The sequence below is a fragment of the Humulus lupulus genome, chromosome 8 (assembly GCF_963169125.1).
Source record: "Humulus lupulus chromosome 8, drHumLupu1.1, whole genome shotgun sequence".
NCBI classification, from domain to species: Eukaryota; Viridiplantae; Streptophyta; class Magnoliopsida; order Rosales; family Cannabaceae; genus Humulus; species Humulus lupulus.
This window is the reverse complement of record NC_084800.1, coordinates 1,521,086-1,538,682: the sequence shown is the minus strand read 5'-3', so window position 1 is coordinate 1,538,682 and position 17,597 is coordinate 1,521,086. Positions and strand designations below refer to the sequence as shown.

Genomic DNA, 17,597 nt, shown 5'->3' with positions numbered 1-17,597 from the left:
AACCATTCGTTAAATCCCACAAGCAAAAAAGAAGGATGTAAATCATTATTACTGAATTCTTGCCAAACGTTAACAAAAATTATACGTTTAAGTTTTCTGATTCACAGTAACACAAACCATAAAGAAAGTTGAAGTTGAACGGTAGCAAAATCATCTAAGAACCCTGCTATGGCAACTGGTGCTCTTAGCATCGTTACAAGTAAAACATTGTTCACATCGCTTTTTGTTGCCCCCATACAACACCACAGATGTTGAGAACTGCAAGTGTGAGAGAGCAATACATTGGAATGGATACAAAACTTCGTAGCATCCTCACATGAAAATGTGTAAATTCATCTGATTTCACATTTTGTTATTTTAAAAAAACATGCCCAGTAACTAAAATAGCAGGGTCTCTGAAACAAACTCTTCATCCTCCATGAACAAGGCATAAAAAAAAAATCTTCTCATTTCGGTTTAGGCGGGTTGACCCGACCAACCCGCTTAAACTATTGGACGGGTTAAAATAATTTTTTTCTTATTTGGGCAAGTTACAAGTTCACTTTTCCTAACCCGATTATGATATTGGACGGGTAAAAATGCCCTCTAACTCAACCAACCCACCCAATGATCAGCCCTATACTAAAGTTTGAGTATCCTACAGTTAGTGACATCTATAATGGCCACAAATATTGCTTTGATCTAATGCATCCTAACCTTCCTCGCGATTGGTAGAGTCGCTAGCAACAAAGTTAGCATTCACCTAATCACCACTCACAAACCAACAGACAGATTAAGTTTCCTATAATAGATAAGAGGTCTCAAAATCCAAATCGGCTAGAAACTGTAATTCTGAGGTTGTACCAGTTTGTATCTTAATTTTCATGCATTATCATTGAAAGTCTGCTACATATTCCAGGTCAAGTCCAAGGTACATTCATAAACACAAAAAAAGGAGAATAACTCTGGATCGAAGATACAAACATACAAAGATGAATGAGGAATTAAATTTGCCGAAAACATAAATTTGATAAAAACTCAACTCACAGAAACTACTTGAGGATTTTCGCTATCCCATTGGCGACGGAAGCTTTCAGGGAGGGAGAAACTGGAACATCTCCAAAGAATACATCAAAGAGAGAACTACTCACATTTCCTGATTCAACCGTAGCATCCACACTAGATGGAATCCCGTCTGTTGAAACAGAAACCTGAAATTCACAAATAACATATTGGGATGAGAATGACAGAAATAGATAAGTGACGGTACAAATTACATGCAGTTAAGTGTTTGAGCTATGATATATGTTCACTGTGTAACAAAACACAAGCTCATTGCTCACGAGAATTTTTAATTAATAAGACAAAAAAAGAAAATAGAAAAAGAAGTGAAATCATTTAAAGTGCAGATTCTGGTAGATGAAGAGGAAAATTGTGACTGCTAAAATCAAACTCACAAGCATTTTGGACGGGTCTAGCCAACTCAAATATATGCCAGTTCCTTTTTTAAGAGGCCGCCCTTGGAAGATACTACGAAATGTGAGCAGAGCAGATTCATCAACAGGAGTTGGTGATTTGATTCTTGGAGAAATGGCACCATCCAAGGCATCCCAGAAGGTTTTACCATCTATGTCTCTAACAAGAACAATCTGTAATGATTTTTCCAAAGGCGCTGCAATCAAGAAAAATCATGTTTCAACAGTTACAATCAATCACTCCCGTCCTCTCTCCATTGTACATATCTTCATTTCCTTATTACCTTGAAAAATTGAGCTAAACAAAGACGGATCCTCTTGAAGTTCAGCAACTGATCGCCCTCTCCACGAGTCCAATTTACTAAAAACATCAGGGTTTACATAAAGGCCTGCAGCATAGACCTTAACACCAACAATTGCAAAAATCTTTTCCCTGACTCCTGAAATTGTAATCATATTAGCTATAATGCCAGAGTCTTCAAACAAAAAAAGGGGAAAAGTCTTATATGATCTCAGAACTTCTTAAACCAACAGTTGAGTATCTTGATCATATGGAAAATGATACAAGTAGTTCTTTAATAAGCTCAGTCACTCCTGATATAGCATCAGGTTTAACTTTTATTTTTTTAAATAAGAAAAAGTTGAGCCATAGTAGTCTCAATATAGAAATACATAAGTGTTTTAGTGCTACCAAAGTGACATCATTTGCTTGTAATGAAATCCTTATTGCAACATATAAAAACATTACTGTATACTGTTCTTAATAAACAAAATAAGTGAAGCAACTAAGCAACTGCACCTTGCAAATGTAAGAAATAAGCAAAAACTAACTAGACATTAAATTTCACAAATGCTTCTGTTACGTTTTCATAGTAAATAGAAACACTATTAAACTACATTGACCCTGGATCTCAATATATGAAAATTCATTAATAGAATGCAATTTGATACTATAGAAACTAACCTGTTCCAAGCAATGACAAAGAACTTGAGCAACCTGGCAAATTCAAAGTTGCCTGAAATTTCACTTTGGTAGCAGGCTCCTCAGTGTATTCTGCATTTCCAACTGCAATCATGAAAAGGTTAAAATCATAAACATTTCAAGACTTTTGTGATACAGTATCCTTTCCCCTGCAAGTGAGATGGATCGTATTTTCTTTCCAATATATCACAGGAGAAACCTTTCCAATTAAGCCACATAATTTCATGATAAGAATTTAGAATGATATACTAAGACCAGGAAAAATTAATAATGAAAGCTGCAAACAAGGGAAAAAAAATTAGAAAGGAAAAGAGTCAGGCAAATCCATCATAACGTTTCCAGTTAGCTATTAAAAGTGAGGGAAAGAAAAAGCAATGCTATTTTCTTAACATTAAAGTTCAAAAGCTACAAATTTCAGGCCTTTACTTTAATTCTTCACTACCAAGTGTGCTTAAGCAAGAGAATTCAAATTTTAAGAACATAGTCAAGTTTTCTAAACTTACATTGTTCTCTCGGCCAAAAGTTTCATTGTTAGTTTTCATCACAATTTAACACAAAGTATCCTATATATACAGTTCCACACTGAATGGAAATTTTCTTAAAGAAGAAAAAGAAAACCAAAAACTACAAACTCATGGATCATTCGCTTCTCTATCCTAAAAATTGCAACTTTATTCATGTCCAGCTCAAAATACTTGTTGTCAAAACTAAAACCCAAAAGTCCAATTGACACTTATGGCATCAGTGAGTGACTTCAACATGGGCAGTGTATTCAAAGCAAAACAAAAGAAATGTAAACCAAGTCCAATAACAAACAATGTATAGGAAACAAAAACAGAAAATGAAGAACTCGAAAGGAATGATGAGAGCTGAATTCAATTCACCTGAAGTTGAGGAAGCACTAATGGTGAAATGGGTCCGAGTTGTGTTCTTTTTGGGAAGAGTGAAATGCAGAGAAAATGGGGATAAGAAGGCAGAGGAATAGTGGGTTTGACCCAAATCCAAGTGTAAGTTGGGATTTGATTTCGTTTTGAGTAAACAAATTTTGGGTCTGGAAACAATGGGAGATTGAACCCATATGAGCCTGCAATTGGCTTCAACTCCAAACATTTTGTTATTATTCATTCTGTTTTTTTTGTGTTCGAGGTGGCTGATATTTATGCCTTGTAACTGAAACAAACAACATGTCCTTCTTTAATATTAACCTAACCTTTTTCTTTTAGTTACACTCATTCACTATTATCTTACCTAATTTTTCACTGTCAGATGTGTTTATTTAAATTCTATTATTTCTGCTCGAAATAGTTCAAAAACAAAAATTTTACCAAACGGCCTTTAGTTTTTCACGTGTATAAAAAAAAATTAGTCACTCTTGCAATTGACTGTTTGAATTCTGATTTAGGCATCAAAATTATTTTGAATTTTTCAAAAATTTACGAGATATTTATTATAACTATAATATTTATTATCACAAAAAAAAATTGAGTTATAATTTTTTAAATGCTAGAAATAGAAAATAGTGGCATTTTCTGTGTCCCTGCCAAAGAATTATCCAAATTTGTTTAGGGGTATTTATAATTTACAAAACACATGGGTGTAATTAAGTATTATTAACAATGTGTTGGTGTACATGGATATTTAAATAAAAGAAAAATGACATATACTTTAAAAACTAACATTAGAAAATAAAATATATTTTAGAAATTAGCTGAGAAATTGGATTTAATCCTAATATTTTAGATAACATTGGAGATATTTGGGAGTGCAAATGATTGGGATAGCACTAAGGTCGTGAGCAGGCCGACCCTGGACTAAGGCAGATTAGGTACCTAGGGCCTCCAAAGCCCAATGCCTCAAATTTTTTATAAAAGTTATAGAGTTAGACATAATAAAATATTAAATATATAATACACAAATGTCATGAAAAGAGCTTGCCTTGTTGTAGTTGTTTGTTACCCCTTTACCTTAGTCAAAGGTCCAAGGTTTGAATCCATCCTATTGTTGAACTACGTCTTACATAATTATATTCCTAGAGAGATCAATTGTGTAACTTATGCTTTCGCTAAAATGGCTTTTTCTATGGAAAGTGAAACATGTATGTATGGTGGTAAACTACTTGCTCATAAAAAAAAGTGTGTTTGTCATTTTCCTTCTTCTTATTTTTAATTTAAGAAACAACTCGATAATATATTTCATATAATATTAAATTCACATTACACATTTCCATTAAAGTCCATAAATTTTGTTGAAAATTGAATATAACACATAACTTGTCATCAAATTTGTATCCACAGAGGCACGTGTTTGTGGCAGCCCAAACGTGTAGTGAAAAAACTGCTTTAATATTATAACGCCAACCATTACATTATGGTTTAAATATCACATGCATGTAGGTGTAGGTGAGAATTAATTTGAAGGGGTTGGAAACTGAAAATTGGGTTGGTAATTGGTTTAAACTTTTTAACGTTAAAGTTTGAAGTTTGAATAATGGGACCCCATCACTCCTAAAATAGTGATTTAAAATAAAATTATCGAATAAACAAAACAATGGGAATGTCAGTATGTCACAATTTTCAGTTATTTTTTTGTTGAATATTTTTGAGTATGGTAATGGTGGTTTGCATTGTAGTCTGCAACTACCTTAAAATACTACAATATATTTGTACCAAAGTAATTACTCACGTCCGTTACAAAGAACCTATATTATTCTTCTCACCATAAAAAAAGATAATTAATATAATAATCATGGAAATGTGAGCGTTTATAATTAATAATTTTATATGAGAGGTCCAATTGCAAAAGGAGAATGTAAAAGGACAATGAAGTGTTAATGATGTGAGGAAAAAGAGGAAGCATAATATATAAAAAAATCATAAAGTTCAGTTCAGTTCACTTCTCTTTTTCCACTTGTTTGCCTTTTCCCGTTTAGTTTAGGCCAAATATAACGGCTACGCTCATATATATCCACAAACAAATATAGCCGTTATCTTATTTGTAGTATCAGAAGTAGTAGTAGTCTCTTCGATAGTTGACACCTTTTATTTCCGTTTAAAAACCTCACTCAACTTTTGGCATACCCAACCCAACCATTTAAAGTACCTTTTTTCCTTCATCATTTTAGTCTCTCTCTACTACTTCTAACAGCTATAGTAGTAGTAGTCTTCTAAGTGTATCATAGTACAAATCAATGGCTGATAAAGCAGCAGCTTTGGCTCTGGCTCTCCCTCTTTTGCTCCTCCTTTTGTCATTCACTTCAAGTATGTATATCTTCACACTTGCTTACTTTCACCACTTATTTGAGGTGTTGTTTTACTTATGAGCCTCCCTTTTTGTAGTTTCAGTAAGCTTTTATTTTACCAAAATCTCTCTGCATTTCATGTTTACTTGAATTTATTATTATCATGCAATGCAAAGTCAAGTCTCTGATTCAACTCTGCTCTTCTTCCTTTTTGCAGAAACTCTGCTAGTGGTTCATGGGCAGGTATCTAAATATATATTTTGAATAATAATAATAGTAAGATATAATGAATAGTTTGATATTAATTGCTGCAGCAGCAGCAGCAGAAAACTTGGTGTGTGGCAAAGGCATCGTCAGAAGCAGCAGTGCTTCTGGCAAACATAGACTACGCTTGCTCCCAATCCGGAGTGGACTGCAGTATCATGGAGAAGGGGTGCCCTTGTTCCTCGCCAGACACCCTCATAAACCGTGCATCCATAGCCATGAATCTCTACTACCAAGCCAACGGAAGGAACCACTGGAATTGCCATTTCAGAAACTCTGCTCTTGTCGTCATAACCGACCCAAGTAACAACAAATTCTCAAATTCAACTCTTTCCATCAATTTCATATTATTTCATTCTCATCATCTTTACCAATTGTTGTATTGATTTTGCAGGTTATGGCAAGTGCATTTACGCTTGATACATCCAAAGTTTCCCAGAAAGTTAGAAACATTTTGCTTTGGGAAAAAAACACAAACTACTTGCATTGCTATCAAGATTTTGTTTTGCTGATCAATTTTGTAATGTACGAACTTTGAAGTGTCAATTTACTGGCACTCTACTTATTTCCTGCTAAAGTCCAAGACTTGCATGCGATTTCGTGGATCATGTGATGATTTTTGTTTTTCTTTCAAATTTATGGATGTAGTGTTCTCATTCACAGACTTTGAATAAAAAATAAAAACGAAGAATATTAAAGGGTTTATCAACTGTGTGGACTTTGACTTTTTATTTTAACAAATTAGTTTTCAGACACTGCATTTTCTAAAATAGTTCAAATAGACTATTAAATCTGATTTTGATCAAAGTATTTTGAACTTAGATCACAAATAATTCATCAAACTAATAACTCAGAAATAAAATATAGTCATTCTGCCTAAGAACTGTGATGTTATATTTAATTTTTTATTCATCAAAATTAGGTTTATAAGCCTATTTGAACTATTTTACAAAACATAGGGTCCAAAAATAATTTATCAAAATACAAAATCTAAACAAATAATGAGACAAAACACATATTCTAAAAATGTATAAACCCAATATTATATAATCATCTTATCCAGGACTAACTATTAAAATTTATTTAATTAAAACTTAGCAAACTCATGTAGCCAATGTAATGAGTAATTATACTTGATTGACTTGAGATTAATATACACAAATTTATATAATAATTTTCTTGCCATAACATAGCCAACATGACTCACTTCACTATTCACAACTAAATCAATTATTATACAACTTAGGTTTGGTTTGGTTTGCATATTATTATAAATTATTAAAGTAGGCGCTGACATAATTTATTATCACTGCTCTTTTGATTAATTGTCATTACTTTCTTGGGACTGAAAAACTTAATTAAATGAAAAACTGATGCTACAAAATAAATGCTAGAAATTAATTATTACTATTACCATAATAATATAAGTAAATTTCATTAACTTTAATTGACATATAAACGTAAGATAAAAGTATTGGAATTTGACTGCCAATTCGACACTGCTGGAAAGTGCTAAACGTTTATAATAAATTCACTAATAAAATAATACTAAAAAGTATTAAACTTATGATAATAATACGTGCATACTAAAATATTACACATTGACATCCACTTTTATATTTATTTAGAGAAATTTACATCTAATATGGTTATTTATATATATAAATATATATTTTTTAATTTTTATTGTTTTGATATATATAAAGTATATGTGTAGTAGATTTTAATAAATATCTCTAAGTGCGTAGGTAACAGGAATTATTAATTTTAATAGTTTTTTATTTTTTTAATATTAATTTTAACGAAATATTTTTATATTTAACTGAATATTCTTATATTTAATTATAATTTATAAACATAACTTAAATTTAAATAAAATAAATAATTTAAAAAATTAAAATAGAATATTTTTGAGATATTTTATAATGATAATTATTTAAAAATAATAAATAATTAAACAAATTAAAATATGATATTTTAAAAATATTTTACAATAATAATTATTTAAACCCTAAATTTTATTAACAAAATTTTATCTATCAAATCTGAGTTTAGGGTCTTAAATATGTACGATTTTAAAATACAAGGTACCATATGAGCATTATTGAAAATAAATGGTACCAAAATGATACTTTGCAAAAACACAGGGTACCAAATGAGTATATTCCCTTAAACATATAATATATAACATCTTGTTATCACTCCCAAATTCAAAAACTAGAACAAACATAAACTTAAAAAAATTATTTAATTAAAACAGAATATTTATTTGAAATTTACATGACATTAATATAAATTTAATAGAAATAATTAATAAATTCTATAAATAAAATTGCAGAAATGTGCACTACACTTTACTTGTATCTAGTATATATATATTTTTTAGAGATTAAAAAAAATTAAAAAATTAGTCATTAATAAAAAAAAACTCATTTATTCAAGATAGTAATACTAGAGAGCTCTCATATTTTCAGCTAATGAATAATATTAGAGAGAAAGACATAAAATACATTTTAAAAAAAAGTACACACTAATTAACTTAAAATGCTATTATTTTTAAATGTAATTTGTTGTCTTTAGTATTATTATTTTTTAGCAAAATACATATATTATTAGTTTTAGAGAATATTATATTTAATAGAAATGAAACCAAACTACAACTCTAGATATAATAATACAAGAGATCTACAAGGTGATTGATTAAATAAAAGTATAATTTTATTGTAAAATATACAAATAAATTTATATAAAAAGTAGAAGAGAAAAAAATTATAAACTCAAGACAATAACAATACAAATAAAATAAGAACAAAGAAATGAAATAAGAAGAATAGAAAAATATAAATAATACTCTTACACTTACATAACTTTAAGTAAAAAGTAGTGAAAGTCACTAGACTTGAACAAAGTTTGAAAACTTTGTCTAAAAACCTATTCCCTCTATTTTCTTACACTAAATGACTCTCAAGTTTAGGAAATAAATATATGGAATTATCAAATATTTTTGTTTTCCAATCAAGTGCTAAAATAGATGAAAAATTCATATTCACAGGTATATTACTGATTTTGTAAGATTTGAAACTCCCGAAAGTATGTTACCAATTTAGATATGGACATTTATCCCACTTATTTGTAACTCTCAAAGTTACAAAAAAACGTGATAAACTCATTTTATTATATTTATTCAATCTAACTTTATATTATTATAAACAATATAACAATTAAAAAAGCAAAATCCAACAGTATTGGAGTATGGAATCCGTGATATACTCCATAATGTCCATCTATGGGTCCAAGTCCAACCTTACTGAAAAAAAAAATCAACTTTAATACATATAAAATATGTAAAATTTACATTTAAAAATAGTAGGTAGTTATTGATGGTGCACATTTAAGTCAAATAATGAAACAAGTATGTATTAAAGACTAAATTAGTCAATTAGATTGTCATATTAAACAAGTTTGTTTTCTTCTCTTAAAAGCAAATACTTCAATTCATCTTTTGACTTAAAAAAAAAATACTTACCTCATAAAAAAAGTTAGTAAGTAATTATAATATGATCTGCTTTTATATTTGTAATAAATAAATAAATTAAATTTTAACATGTATAATTTATTTTATAATTGTTATTTAGTTAACGGGTTGAAAGCATGGGTGAAAAATTATAATTTTATTGTTAAATTTTTAGTTAGATTTTGTATAAATTTTTAATAAAAATATAATTAGAAAAGAGGTGTAAAAAAGTGTGAATACAAGCTCTTTGAATTAATTGTGGTGTGAACAATAAGTAGTTTGAAATGTTAAATTACTAACTAGTTTATTGGTTACGAGAGTTATATTTTACACCAATTTTATTTTAATTATAATTAGTTAATAAAAATATTAAAAAAATATATTTTTAACATTGAAATATCATTTGAAATGTGTTTTAAAAATAAAAAATAATTCAAAAGTTATAATATGAAAACATTATTATATTATAATTAAACTAAGTTTTTAATTCAATTTAAGTTGTATAATTATCTATTTTTTAGATTAGATAAATTTGATATAAAATGTGACTTTTGCATAAAAAAAATACCTAAAGACTTAAGTATAATATTTTAGACTACTTAATCACTTTTGTCACAAAAAAAAAATTCTTAATGACTTAAGTATAATATTTCAGATTATTTACTATTAAAATAACTATTTAATAACTAAAGTACAATATTTTAAACTATTTATTAAATTTTACCGCTAAAAAACTTACTTAATATCTTAAATGTAACATTTTAAACTATTTCTTGATTTTTGCCTCAAATTATTATTATTATTATTATTTTTTGTTGGGGTAGAAAAAGGTCGACAACTAGTGTGTATGGTATACAAAGTAACGTGTAGATGGTATACAAATCGATTTACGTAATAAAGATTCTATTGGTGGCTGCCAATCCAATGGTCCTTAATTCTGATTTTATTTTTATGGAATTATTTTTGTCTATTTTATTTATTTATTTCGGAAAAAAAAAAGATTTTTTGTTTATTTATTTATTTATTTTTTTGGCTAGGATTGACCACTAATAAATAACACAAATTTTGACACTCAATATCTCAAATAAGGGTCATTATATTATTTCCATACATGAACCATCCCTTTGTCCTAGTCCTACAGCTACAGTCACTCACCTCTCTGTCTCTCTCTCTCTCTACAATTACAAATGATAAGGAGCCAAAGAAAAATTATGTGGGCTACTTGGATCCACTCAATCGCAACTCCAACATGTGTTCTATGTTAAAAAGCGAAAGCTTCTAAGCCAATGAACTATTTTATGAAAGTTCATTAATTTTCTCAAGTTCTCTTCATTACCCATTTGTCTTCTTCTGATTCCTTTCTTGTTGGCGTTTGGTTCCTGAGAGTTTGAGCAGAATTTACATTTGGGTTTTTGATTTCAGAGTGTTTTCTGACGATTTCAGTTTCTGGGTCTTGCTTACAATGATGTCTACATACCATAATCTTGATTTGGGGAGGACTGTTTTGGATTTGGTTGCTTGTGGCTGTTCTTCCAGCTCTTCATTCGACAGGTCTTCTGTCAGAAATTACTCAAAGGTGATTTCTAAGGGAAGTGGTAGAGTTTATGGAGTTCGGAGATTGGTTACCACTCGTCGGGACCGGACTCTTTGTCGAGTCTCTTCTATGAAAACAGTTGAGCCTCTGCTTAATGGTAATAACGCATTATATCTTTTTCTTCATGCATCTTTATAAGCTGTAATTTGAAACTTAAATAACTGTACTTGAACCAATACAGATGCTACTCAAGGTCCTCCGCGAGTTTTGAATTTGGAGGAGCCAAAAAAGTCGATTTCCTTAACAAATTTGTTTGAAGTGGTTGCTGATGACCTCCTGACTTTGAACCGTAATCTTCAGTCGGTGAGTACTTTTTATTAGAATTATTTCTGGGATGTTTTTGTGTTCAATTATGATGTATGTTCTGTTTCCATTCACTTTTTTCACAACTATTTTTCATGCCTACTGAGCTTGGCATAGCTCCAACTTCTTACTAGTTGATGGATACCTCATACCTTTTGGAATTAACTTTTGTATGATTGTCCATTCATAAAGTCTTTAAGAGAAAACACTAGGCAGTTCCAATACATTGTGTAAAAGGCAGAGATAGCAAATCTTGTTTTATGGCTGTAATATTGAGTTGAGGTGTCGTATAGCAGTCAACTTTTTTATTAAGGGGAAAACTAATTATGGTGGAGTGGGAGGTAGTTTACTGATGTTGAGAGACTTAGGGTGAAGTATAGAAATATTAGAGAGGGCAGTTGAGGTTCTACATTAGTAATTTTGTACTCTCTTTTGTAGTGGTTGTGATTCTAAAAGGAATACCTAAATATATATAGGACAATTCTCTTATAGGCTTCACTTTAAACCCTATCGGTGGGGCTCTTCACTGTTTTCGACTCGTGAACAGTTTTCAGTACGATTTATTTTGACCGTGTATATTGTAGTTGTTTAGAGCATTTTGTAAATTTCAGAAAATTCTGAATAGTTTACAGTACCGAAAACTATGTTTAAATATATTGTTTTCTACGCGCATAAAAAAAATTAGTCACGCGTGTAACAACATGTTTGAACCTAGTTTTCGGTACTATAAACTATTCAGAATTTTCTGAAAATCGCGCCGATGCTCTAAATAGCTACAATATACACGGTCATAAAAAAAATATCGTACCAAAAATTATTGAAAGGTCGAGAACACTGAGAGCTCTACCAATAGGGCATAAAGTGAACCCCTATAAGAGAATTATCCTATATATATATATATATCAATGTCTGCCTAATTATTTGTGACTTAGTCACTAGCATGTATTTCCCTAGGATTCTCTTTTCCTTTTATCCCAACGGAAATCTTTCATCGTCTGTCCTTCCTCGAGCCTAAAAAATGAAGGAACCAGATACAAAGTATGTCGATGGTTTTTGCCTGTGGTAATGAATTTGTAAATGAAGTTGCAGGTATACTAACAAATCCATCAATTTAGGTTGTTTTTGTGGTTTGATGATGAGTTGATAATTATAATGTGAGCATTATAATTTGAAGTATCTAGCAAAGATTTTTCACTTACAAATTCATTAACATCTTGTTTGTGGCCTACTGAAAAGTGTAGAGGGCTTCCTTCTAGAAACTTCATGTACTTTGGTTGATTATGGAAGCTATTTGTGGATTCTATTTGCACTTTGCATACAAGTTTTCTATACTTCTGTATGGGCTCATGAGTTAAAAATAGTATTTAGTATACAACAAGAGGCGTGTCCTAGTTAGGTATGTGAGATAATGAGCTACAAAGTGGTCTATGATTCTTTCTTTAATCTTTTGGCATATTAATTTCATGAGAGATAGACAGTAAGTTTATCTGGAATTTTTACGTGTATGGCATCAGCCGAGTGTTTGTAATAGAATATTTTGATTATCCAAATTCAGTCCACTTCATGAATGTGGTAACCTGGTTCTTGTTGATTCAGATCCTCATGTATCCATAAAAAAAAAATCCTGTGCTGCATTATAAGAACAAGCTCAGTTACACTCTTGATGAATGACAGATAATTCATTTAGGTTTTATACCATTCATTACAAGACGCTGTAAAAATCTGAGTATGAGGTTTTGCCTACAATTACTATCTAACATTCACTCATTTATATGATTAAAGTGCTTACATTTATAAACAGTCACTCATTTATTTGATGAAAATGCTTGTGTAGGTTGTTGGATCAGAAAACCCAGTTCTGATGTCTGCTGCTGAGCAAATATTTGGTGCTGGTGGGAAGAGGATGAGACCAGCTTTGGTGTTTTTAGTTTCAAGAGCAACAGCAGAACTAGCTGGGCTGAAGTGAGTATTTTCAAGGTATCTTCTTAAATTACTTTGTCGTATGTCTTATTGTACAGAATATAAGCTTCATTTAAAACTGTTTGCTCCAGGGAACTTACCACAGAGCATAGGCGTTTGGCAGAGATTATTGAGATGATACATACAGCTAGCTTGATACATGATGATGTGTTGGATGACAGTGACATGCGTAGAGGTATGCATTTGTACCCTTACAGGAAAATTAAGGGAAACCGAAAGAGTAGTTTGTTATACATCCTGACTTGTGCAATGATGATGCTGTTAAGATCCAATATTCATGATACGGATTTAATTATTTGGAAGATTCGTACTTGCTTTCATTCACTTTAGTCAAAACACTGAGTACCGCATAACCTAGTAAATTTGAGTCTTTAGAGAGAACGAAAGGACATGTATTGCTTTCTTTAACATAGTGGTTTCATGTTTGCCTTGCAATTTTTTAAAAAATGGCACCAATCGGTACTGTATCTATAAGAACAGATGCTCCAACTTTAAAATCTTATTAGTTTGTTGATAATATCAACTGGACTGCTTAAATTCATTTACATCCTCTGGAGTTCTACGCTTCATTTTGCTTATACACTCTGCTTGCAGATGTTTCCTTTTACACATCATTTTACTTTTTCTGAAAGTCAATATGATCTGAATTGTACAGGGAAGGAAACTGTTCATCAATTGTATGGTACAAGAGTGGCAGTACTTGCGGGAGACTTCATGTTTGCTCAGTCATCGTGGTATCTTGCAAATCTTGAAAACCTTGAGGTCATTAAGCTTATCAGCCAGGTAAATTTTGTTGAATATTCATATTCCAAAAGCCTTGGGGGTTTATAACTTCTAAGGTGAATCTTTGAAAGGCCATTCGAATTCGTTAAATTCAAACCATAGCATTAGGGTGCATACATTATTTACCTTATAATTTATATGTAATTATTTTAGTTCTTTGGCAGGTAATTAAAGATTTTGCAAGTGGAGAAATAAAGCAAGCATCTAGCTTGTTTGATTGTGATGTCAAACTTGAGGAGTACTTGATCAAGAGCTACTACAAAACAGCCTCCTTAATTGCTTCTAGTACCAAAGGAGCTGCAATTTTTAGTGGGGTTGACACCTATATAGCTGAGAAAATGTACGAATATGGTAGGAATCTCGGTCTGTCCTTCCAAGTTGTTGATGATATATTGGACTTTACACAGTCAGCAGAGCAACTGGGGAAGCCGGCTGGCAGTGATCTGGCGAAAGGGAACCTTACAGCGCCTGTAATTTTCGCACTTGAGAAAGAGCCAAAACTTAGAGATATCATCGAGTCGGAGTTCAGTGAGACTGGTTCTCTTGATGAAGCCATTGAGTTAGTCAAGAGTTGTGGTGGCATTGAGAAGGCACAGGAGTTGGCAAAAGAAAAGGCTGATGCTGCGATCCAAAATCTGCAATGTCTTCCTCAGAGCTCTTTTCGAAGAGCTCTGGAGGACATGGTGATGTTTAATCTTGAACGGATTGACTGACTTAGCCAAATTTCAAACCTACATGCTCTGGTGGGAAATCCATTTTATAGAAAAGAAACTCCTCTGGCTCTGGGGACAAGTATCAGTGAGTCTTCTTCTGCTGCTGATGACAAGCTGCTTGTGACTGGTTGTACATTCATAGAAAGGGGTAGCTCATTATATTGTTTACCCAAATTACATTTTTGTTGCAGAATTGGTAACCAAAAAAAAAGGGAAAATAATAATAATTATTATTAAAATTCTTGTAGAATAAATCTCCAAGGTAATAATTTTGAGCCATTTTATTGATCCATAAACTTGGAACTTCATCCCCCATTTTTCTCCTGTATTGGATACATTACTCCTATACTTAATAATGACATAATATTAAGAAGAACAATTGCATAATATAACTTCCATCATGATAATAGTAGTGGCAGTAATTAGACATCTTCATGGGAAATTGGAATGCTGTATTATGTCAGCTATAGAATAAAATCAGCAATAAATTTATGTTTTTTTGAGTGAAATAAATTTATGTTTTTGGGTTCAACAAAAGTTCTCGTTTTTTTTTTTAAATCAAGCCGGACCAAAACTTATATTTGCAGTGTGGTTAAAAATCAATACAAAATTTGTAATTTCGTAATATTCGATTTTCATCCTCAATGTAGCATATTTTCTAAATTTTCAAAGGTTTGGGCCTATAGTCCAATGAGCAAGCCCATTAAAACTTGCCTTGGTCCTTTCTAGTCCTTTTGGTTGGTCTTCTTTTTCTTCTTCGTCTACACGACTCCAAGGCCGCGTGAGCAGTGAGCTTCTTCATGGGACAATGGCGGAGCCTAGCAAAGGAGGCAATGGATCGAGGCTTAATTGTAGCGAAGTTCTGCTCCCTCCTCCACATAACTAACACCTACCTCTGCTCCTGCAATCTCGTCCGTACTCTAACTTCCCCCAATAGTCTCGGCTTCCCCATGTTTTCTTCTTCATTTTTCCGGAGATCATTGTGTAAGAAAGTTCGGTTTTTTATTTTATTTTGGTTCTTTCAGGTGCACGGACCCAGTATGCTCCCTACTTTGAATATAACCGGCGACGTGGTGATTACCGAACACGTGTCCCATCGGCTCGGGAAGCTGGGTCGCGGCGATTTAGTACTGGTTCGCTCACCGGAAAACCCTGGAAAGATAATGACCAAGCGTATTGTGGGCATGGAGGGTGATCGAGTCTCTTTCTTTCTGGACCCAAACTTCGGTGAAAGGTGTCGAACTGCTGTGGTAAGTGGGTAATTTGGCTTCTTCTTAAAGTATTTTTGTTTTGCTCTCACTTTCTCTTGTTCATCATTAAATTTGGTCGCCCATGTGATTTCATATGGATTGTTTCACTTGTAGAATCGCTTAGAAGCATGTTTGTCATGAAATTGTTGACCTTGGGTAGGAGTTGGGAATGAGTTTGGCTTTGGAAAAAAGCTCAGAAGTGGTGAAAAGAACTGGGTCAATCTTAGGTGATTTGGGCATTGGAAATGAGTATTCTAGATGTGCAATGGGGTATTTTAGTCAGTATCATTATACACTTTTGAATTTGAAATTGGAAATTGAGTATTCTAGTTATGAAATAGAGTTTCATATTATTGTTTGGCCTTGGAGACTTGAGTGAAATAGTGAATAAGTTTGACTCTAAGTTGGCTTTCAAATTTCTCCACTTTCTGAATAAGAGTCATTCCAAAAGAAAGAATCTTTTAAACCATCATAGTCAGTTAGATACATTGGGGTTGGGGGTGGTATAAATTTTATTGTCATCTTTCTTGGTGTAAACCTGGGTATTTTTTTAGGGGATTTCACATCATACTTAGCACCATCTTACTTGTTAATATCTTCAATACCAAATCTGATTTAAGTTGGCAGAGGTTTGACTAAAACTTGCTTTCCTAACCTATGGCATAGCATCATTTTGGATATTGCCCTTGTCATTTCATTTCTGCTCTATTTTCTTAATCGCTTTGGTTTTGTATAAATTAGGTCCCCAAGGGGCATGTTTGGATTCAGGGGGATAACATATACGTCTCCAATGATTCGCGTCATTTTGGCCCTGTTCCTTATGGCCTTATTCAAGGAAAAGTGTTTCTCAGGGTAAGGTTTATACAATTATTTAACTCAACATTTTTGAACTTATGATTCTCAACTGGAAATAGAGTTCAATGCTATGCAGTGTCTTTTAGCATACTGCTTAACATTTCTCTTCCTTTCTTTAACATTTCACATATTTTCTTTCTGTTATTAGGTATGGCCCCCTGATGGCTTTGGATTCCTGGGGAGTGATTGAAGAAAGTATAGATTTATTTGAGGTATACAATATGGAAAGATTACTACTTGTACCTGTCTTTGTTACTCTTACAGGCATTGATATAAATTAGAAATGGCCAATTTTGGTTTATAAGAAAATTGCTACTTCACTTTGTATGCGATGAAGATGAAACCCTTTGATTTTATGAATGAGAAAAGTATTGTTTCATGATTGTAATTGCTTTTCAGGGACTTCTTTTACGTGTTTTTTTCTTCTTCACTAAATTGCGTTTTGTATTTATTGTCGTTTAGAGTATTGGTTAACATTTTTCTTAGGAGAATAATTGTAATTAAATCATATCGAATCAGCAAATTATGGATGCAATGTAATTATGAATTTTAAAGATTTAAGTATTTCTATGCAAAGAGAGAAACTATGACCATTCGAAAACCCTGTTTGGGACATGGCTTAGCTATGTTTTTCTCACCTTCGTAAATTAAGATCAAGCATTGAAAT

General features: G+C 31.8%; 4 protein-coding genes across 6 annotated transcripts; 3 read left to right on the top strand and 1 right to left on the bottom strand.

Annotated features, from left to right (window-relative positions):
- Positions 1 to 25: 25 nt before the first annotated feature.
- Positions 26 to 3,590, bottom strand: LOC133794079 (fatty-acid-binding protein 3, chloroplastic). 2 transcript variants are annotated; one of them, XM_062231263.1, is made up of 6 exons: positions 3,321 to 3,590; positions 2,419 to 2,520; positions 1,739 to 1,894; positions 1,437 to 1,651; positions 1,027 to 1,190; positions 26 to 258 (listed from the first exon to the last, which is right to left on the bottom strand). In XM_062231263.1, exons 1-5 carry the CDS (start codon positions 3,559 to 3,561, stop codon positions 1,032 to 1,034), a joined length of 873 nt encoding a protein of 290 aa, XP_062087247.1. In that variant the 5' UTR covers positions 3,562 to 3,590; the 3' UTR covers positions 26 to 258; positions 1,027 to 1,031. The 2 variants fall into 2 exon arrangements, with proteins under 2 accessions (XP_062087247.1, XP_062087246.1); XM_062231262.1 differs by lacking the exon at positions 26 to 258 and having other exon boundaries at positions 847 to 1,190.
- Positions 3,591 to 5,512: 1,922 nt separating this feature from the next.
- On the top strand, positions 5,513 to 6,598 carry LOC133798772 (major pollen allergen Ole e 10). Of its 2 annotated transcripts, none has more exons than XM_062237248.1 (4): positions 5,513 to 5,693; positions 5,892 to 5,917; positions 5,992 to 6,241; positions 6,333 to 6,598. In XM_062237248.1, the coding sequence occupies exons 1-4, from the start codon at positions 5,624 to 5,626 to the stop codon at positions 6,356 to 6,358; spliced, it is 372 nt and encodes a 123-aa protein (XP_062093232.1). In that variant the 5' UTR covers positions 5,513 to 5,623; the 3' UTR covers positions 6,359 to 6,598. The 2 variants fall into 2 exon arrangements, with proteins under 2 accessions (XP_062093232.1, XP_062093231.1); XM_062237247.1 differs by having other exon boundaries at positions 5,514 to 5,693; positions 5,989 to 6,241.
- A 4,004-nt stretch (positions 6,599 to 10,602) lies between these two features.
- On the top strand, positions 10,603 to 15,121 carry LOC133794076 (solanesyl diphosphate synthase 2, chloroplastic-like). The gene is made up of 6 exons (XM_062231255.1): positions 10,603 to 11,143; positions 11,228 to 11,349; positions 13,184 to 13,311; positions 13,401 to 13,504; positions 13,985 to 14,112; positions 14,277 to 15,121. The coding sequence occupies exons 1-6, from the start codon at positions 10,915 to 10,917 to the stop codon at positions 14,823 to 14,825; spliced, it is 1,260 nt and encodes a 419-aa protein (XP_062087239.1). The 5' UTR covers positions 10,603 to 10,914; the 3' UTR covers positions 14,826 to 15,121.
- Positions 15,122 to 15,569: 448 nt separating this feature from the next.
- Positions 15,570 to 17,328, top strand: LOC133794077 (mitochondrial ATP-independent inner membrane protease subunit 1a). Its single transcript, XM_062231257.1, has 4 exons — positions 15,570 to 15,736; positions 15,851 to 16,075; positions 16,817 to 16,927; positions 17,079 to 17,328. Exons 1-4 carry the CDS (start codon positions 15,626 to 15,628, stop codon positions 17,118 to 17,120), a joined length of 489 nt encoding a protein of 162 aa, XP_062087241.1. The 5' UTR covers positions 15,570 to 15,625; the 3' UTR covers positions 17,121 to 17,328.
- The last annotated feature ends 269 nt before the right edge of the window (positions 17,329 to 17,597 follow it).

Excerpts from the sequence above, each read along its gene's own strand:
- LOC133794079 (XM_062231263.1), bottom strand. The coding sequence starts at position 3,561 with ATGAATAATAACAAAATGTTTGGAGTTGAAGCCAATTGCAGGCTCATA. Across the intron at positions 1,895-2,418 it reads TTTGTCATTGCTTGGAACAG|GAGTCAGGGAAAAGATTTTT; the intron begins GTTAGTTTCTAT and ends TTACAATTTCAG. Across the intron at positions 1,652-1,738 it reads GTTTAGCTCAATTTTTCAAG|CGCCTTTGGAAAAATCATTA; the intron begins GTAATAAGGAAA and ends TCTTGATTGCAG.
- LOC133798772 (XM_062237247.1), top strand. The coding sequence starts at position 5,624 with ATGGCTGATAAAGCAGCAGCTTTGGCTCTGGCTCTCCCTCTTTTGCTC. Across the intron at positions 5,694-5,891 it reads CCTTTTGTCATTCACTTCAA|AAACTCTGCTAGTGGTTCAT; the intron begins GTATGTATATCT and ends TCCTTTTTGCAG. Across the intron at positions 5,918-5,988 it reads TGCTAGTGGTTCATGGGCAG|CAGCAGCAGCAGAAAACTTG; the intron begins GTATCTAAATAT and ends TAATTGCTGCAG.
- LOC133794076 (XM_062231255.1), top strand. The coding sequence starts at position 10,915 with ATGATGTCTACATACCATAATCTTGATTTGGGGAGGACTGTTTTGGAT. Across the intron at positions 11,144-11,227 it reads AGTTGAGCCTCTGCTTAATG|ATGCTACTCAAGGTCCTCCG; the intron begins GTAATAACGCAT and ends GAACCAATACAG. Across the intron at positions 11,350-13,183 it reads TGAACCGTAATCTTCAGTCG|GTTGTTGGATCAGAAAACCC; the intron begins GTGAGTACTTTT and ends ATGCTTGTGTAG.
- LOC133794077 (XM_062231257.1), top strand. The coding sequence starts at position 15,626 with ATGGGACAATGGCGGAGCCTAGCAAAGGAGGCAATGGATCGAGGCTTA. Across the intron at positions 15,737-15,850 it reads ACCTCTGCTCCTGCAATCTC|GTGCACGGACCCAGTATGCT; the intron begins GTCCGTACTCTA and ends TGGTTCTTTCAG. Across the intron at positions 16,928-17,078 it reads AAGGAAAAGTGTTTCTCAGG|GTATGGCCCCCTGATGGCTT; the intron begins GTAAGGTTTATA and ends TTCTGTTATTAG.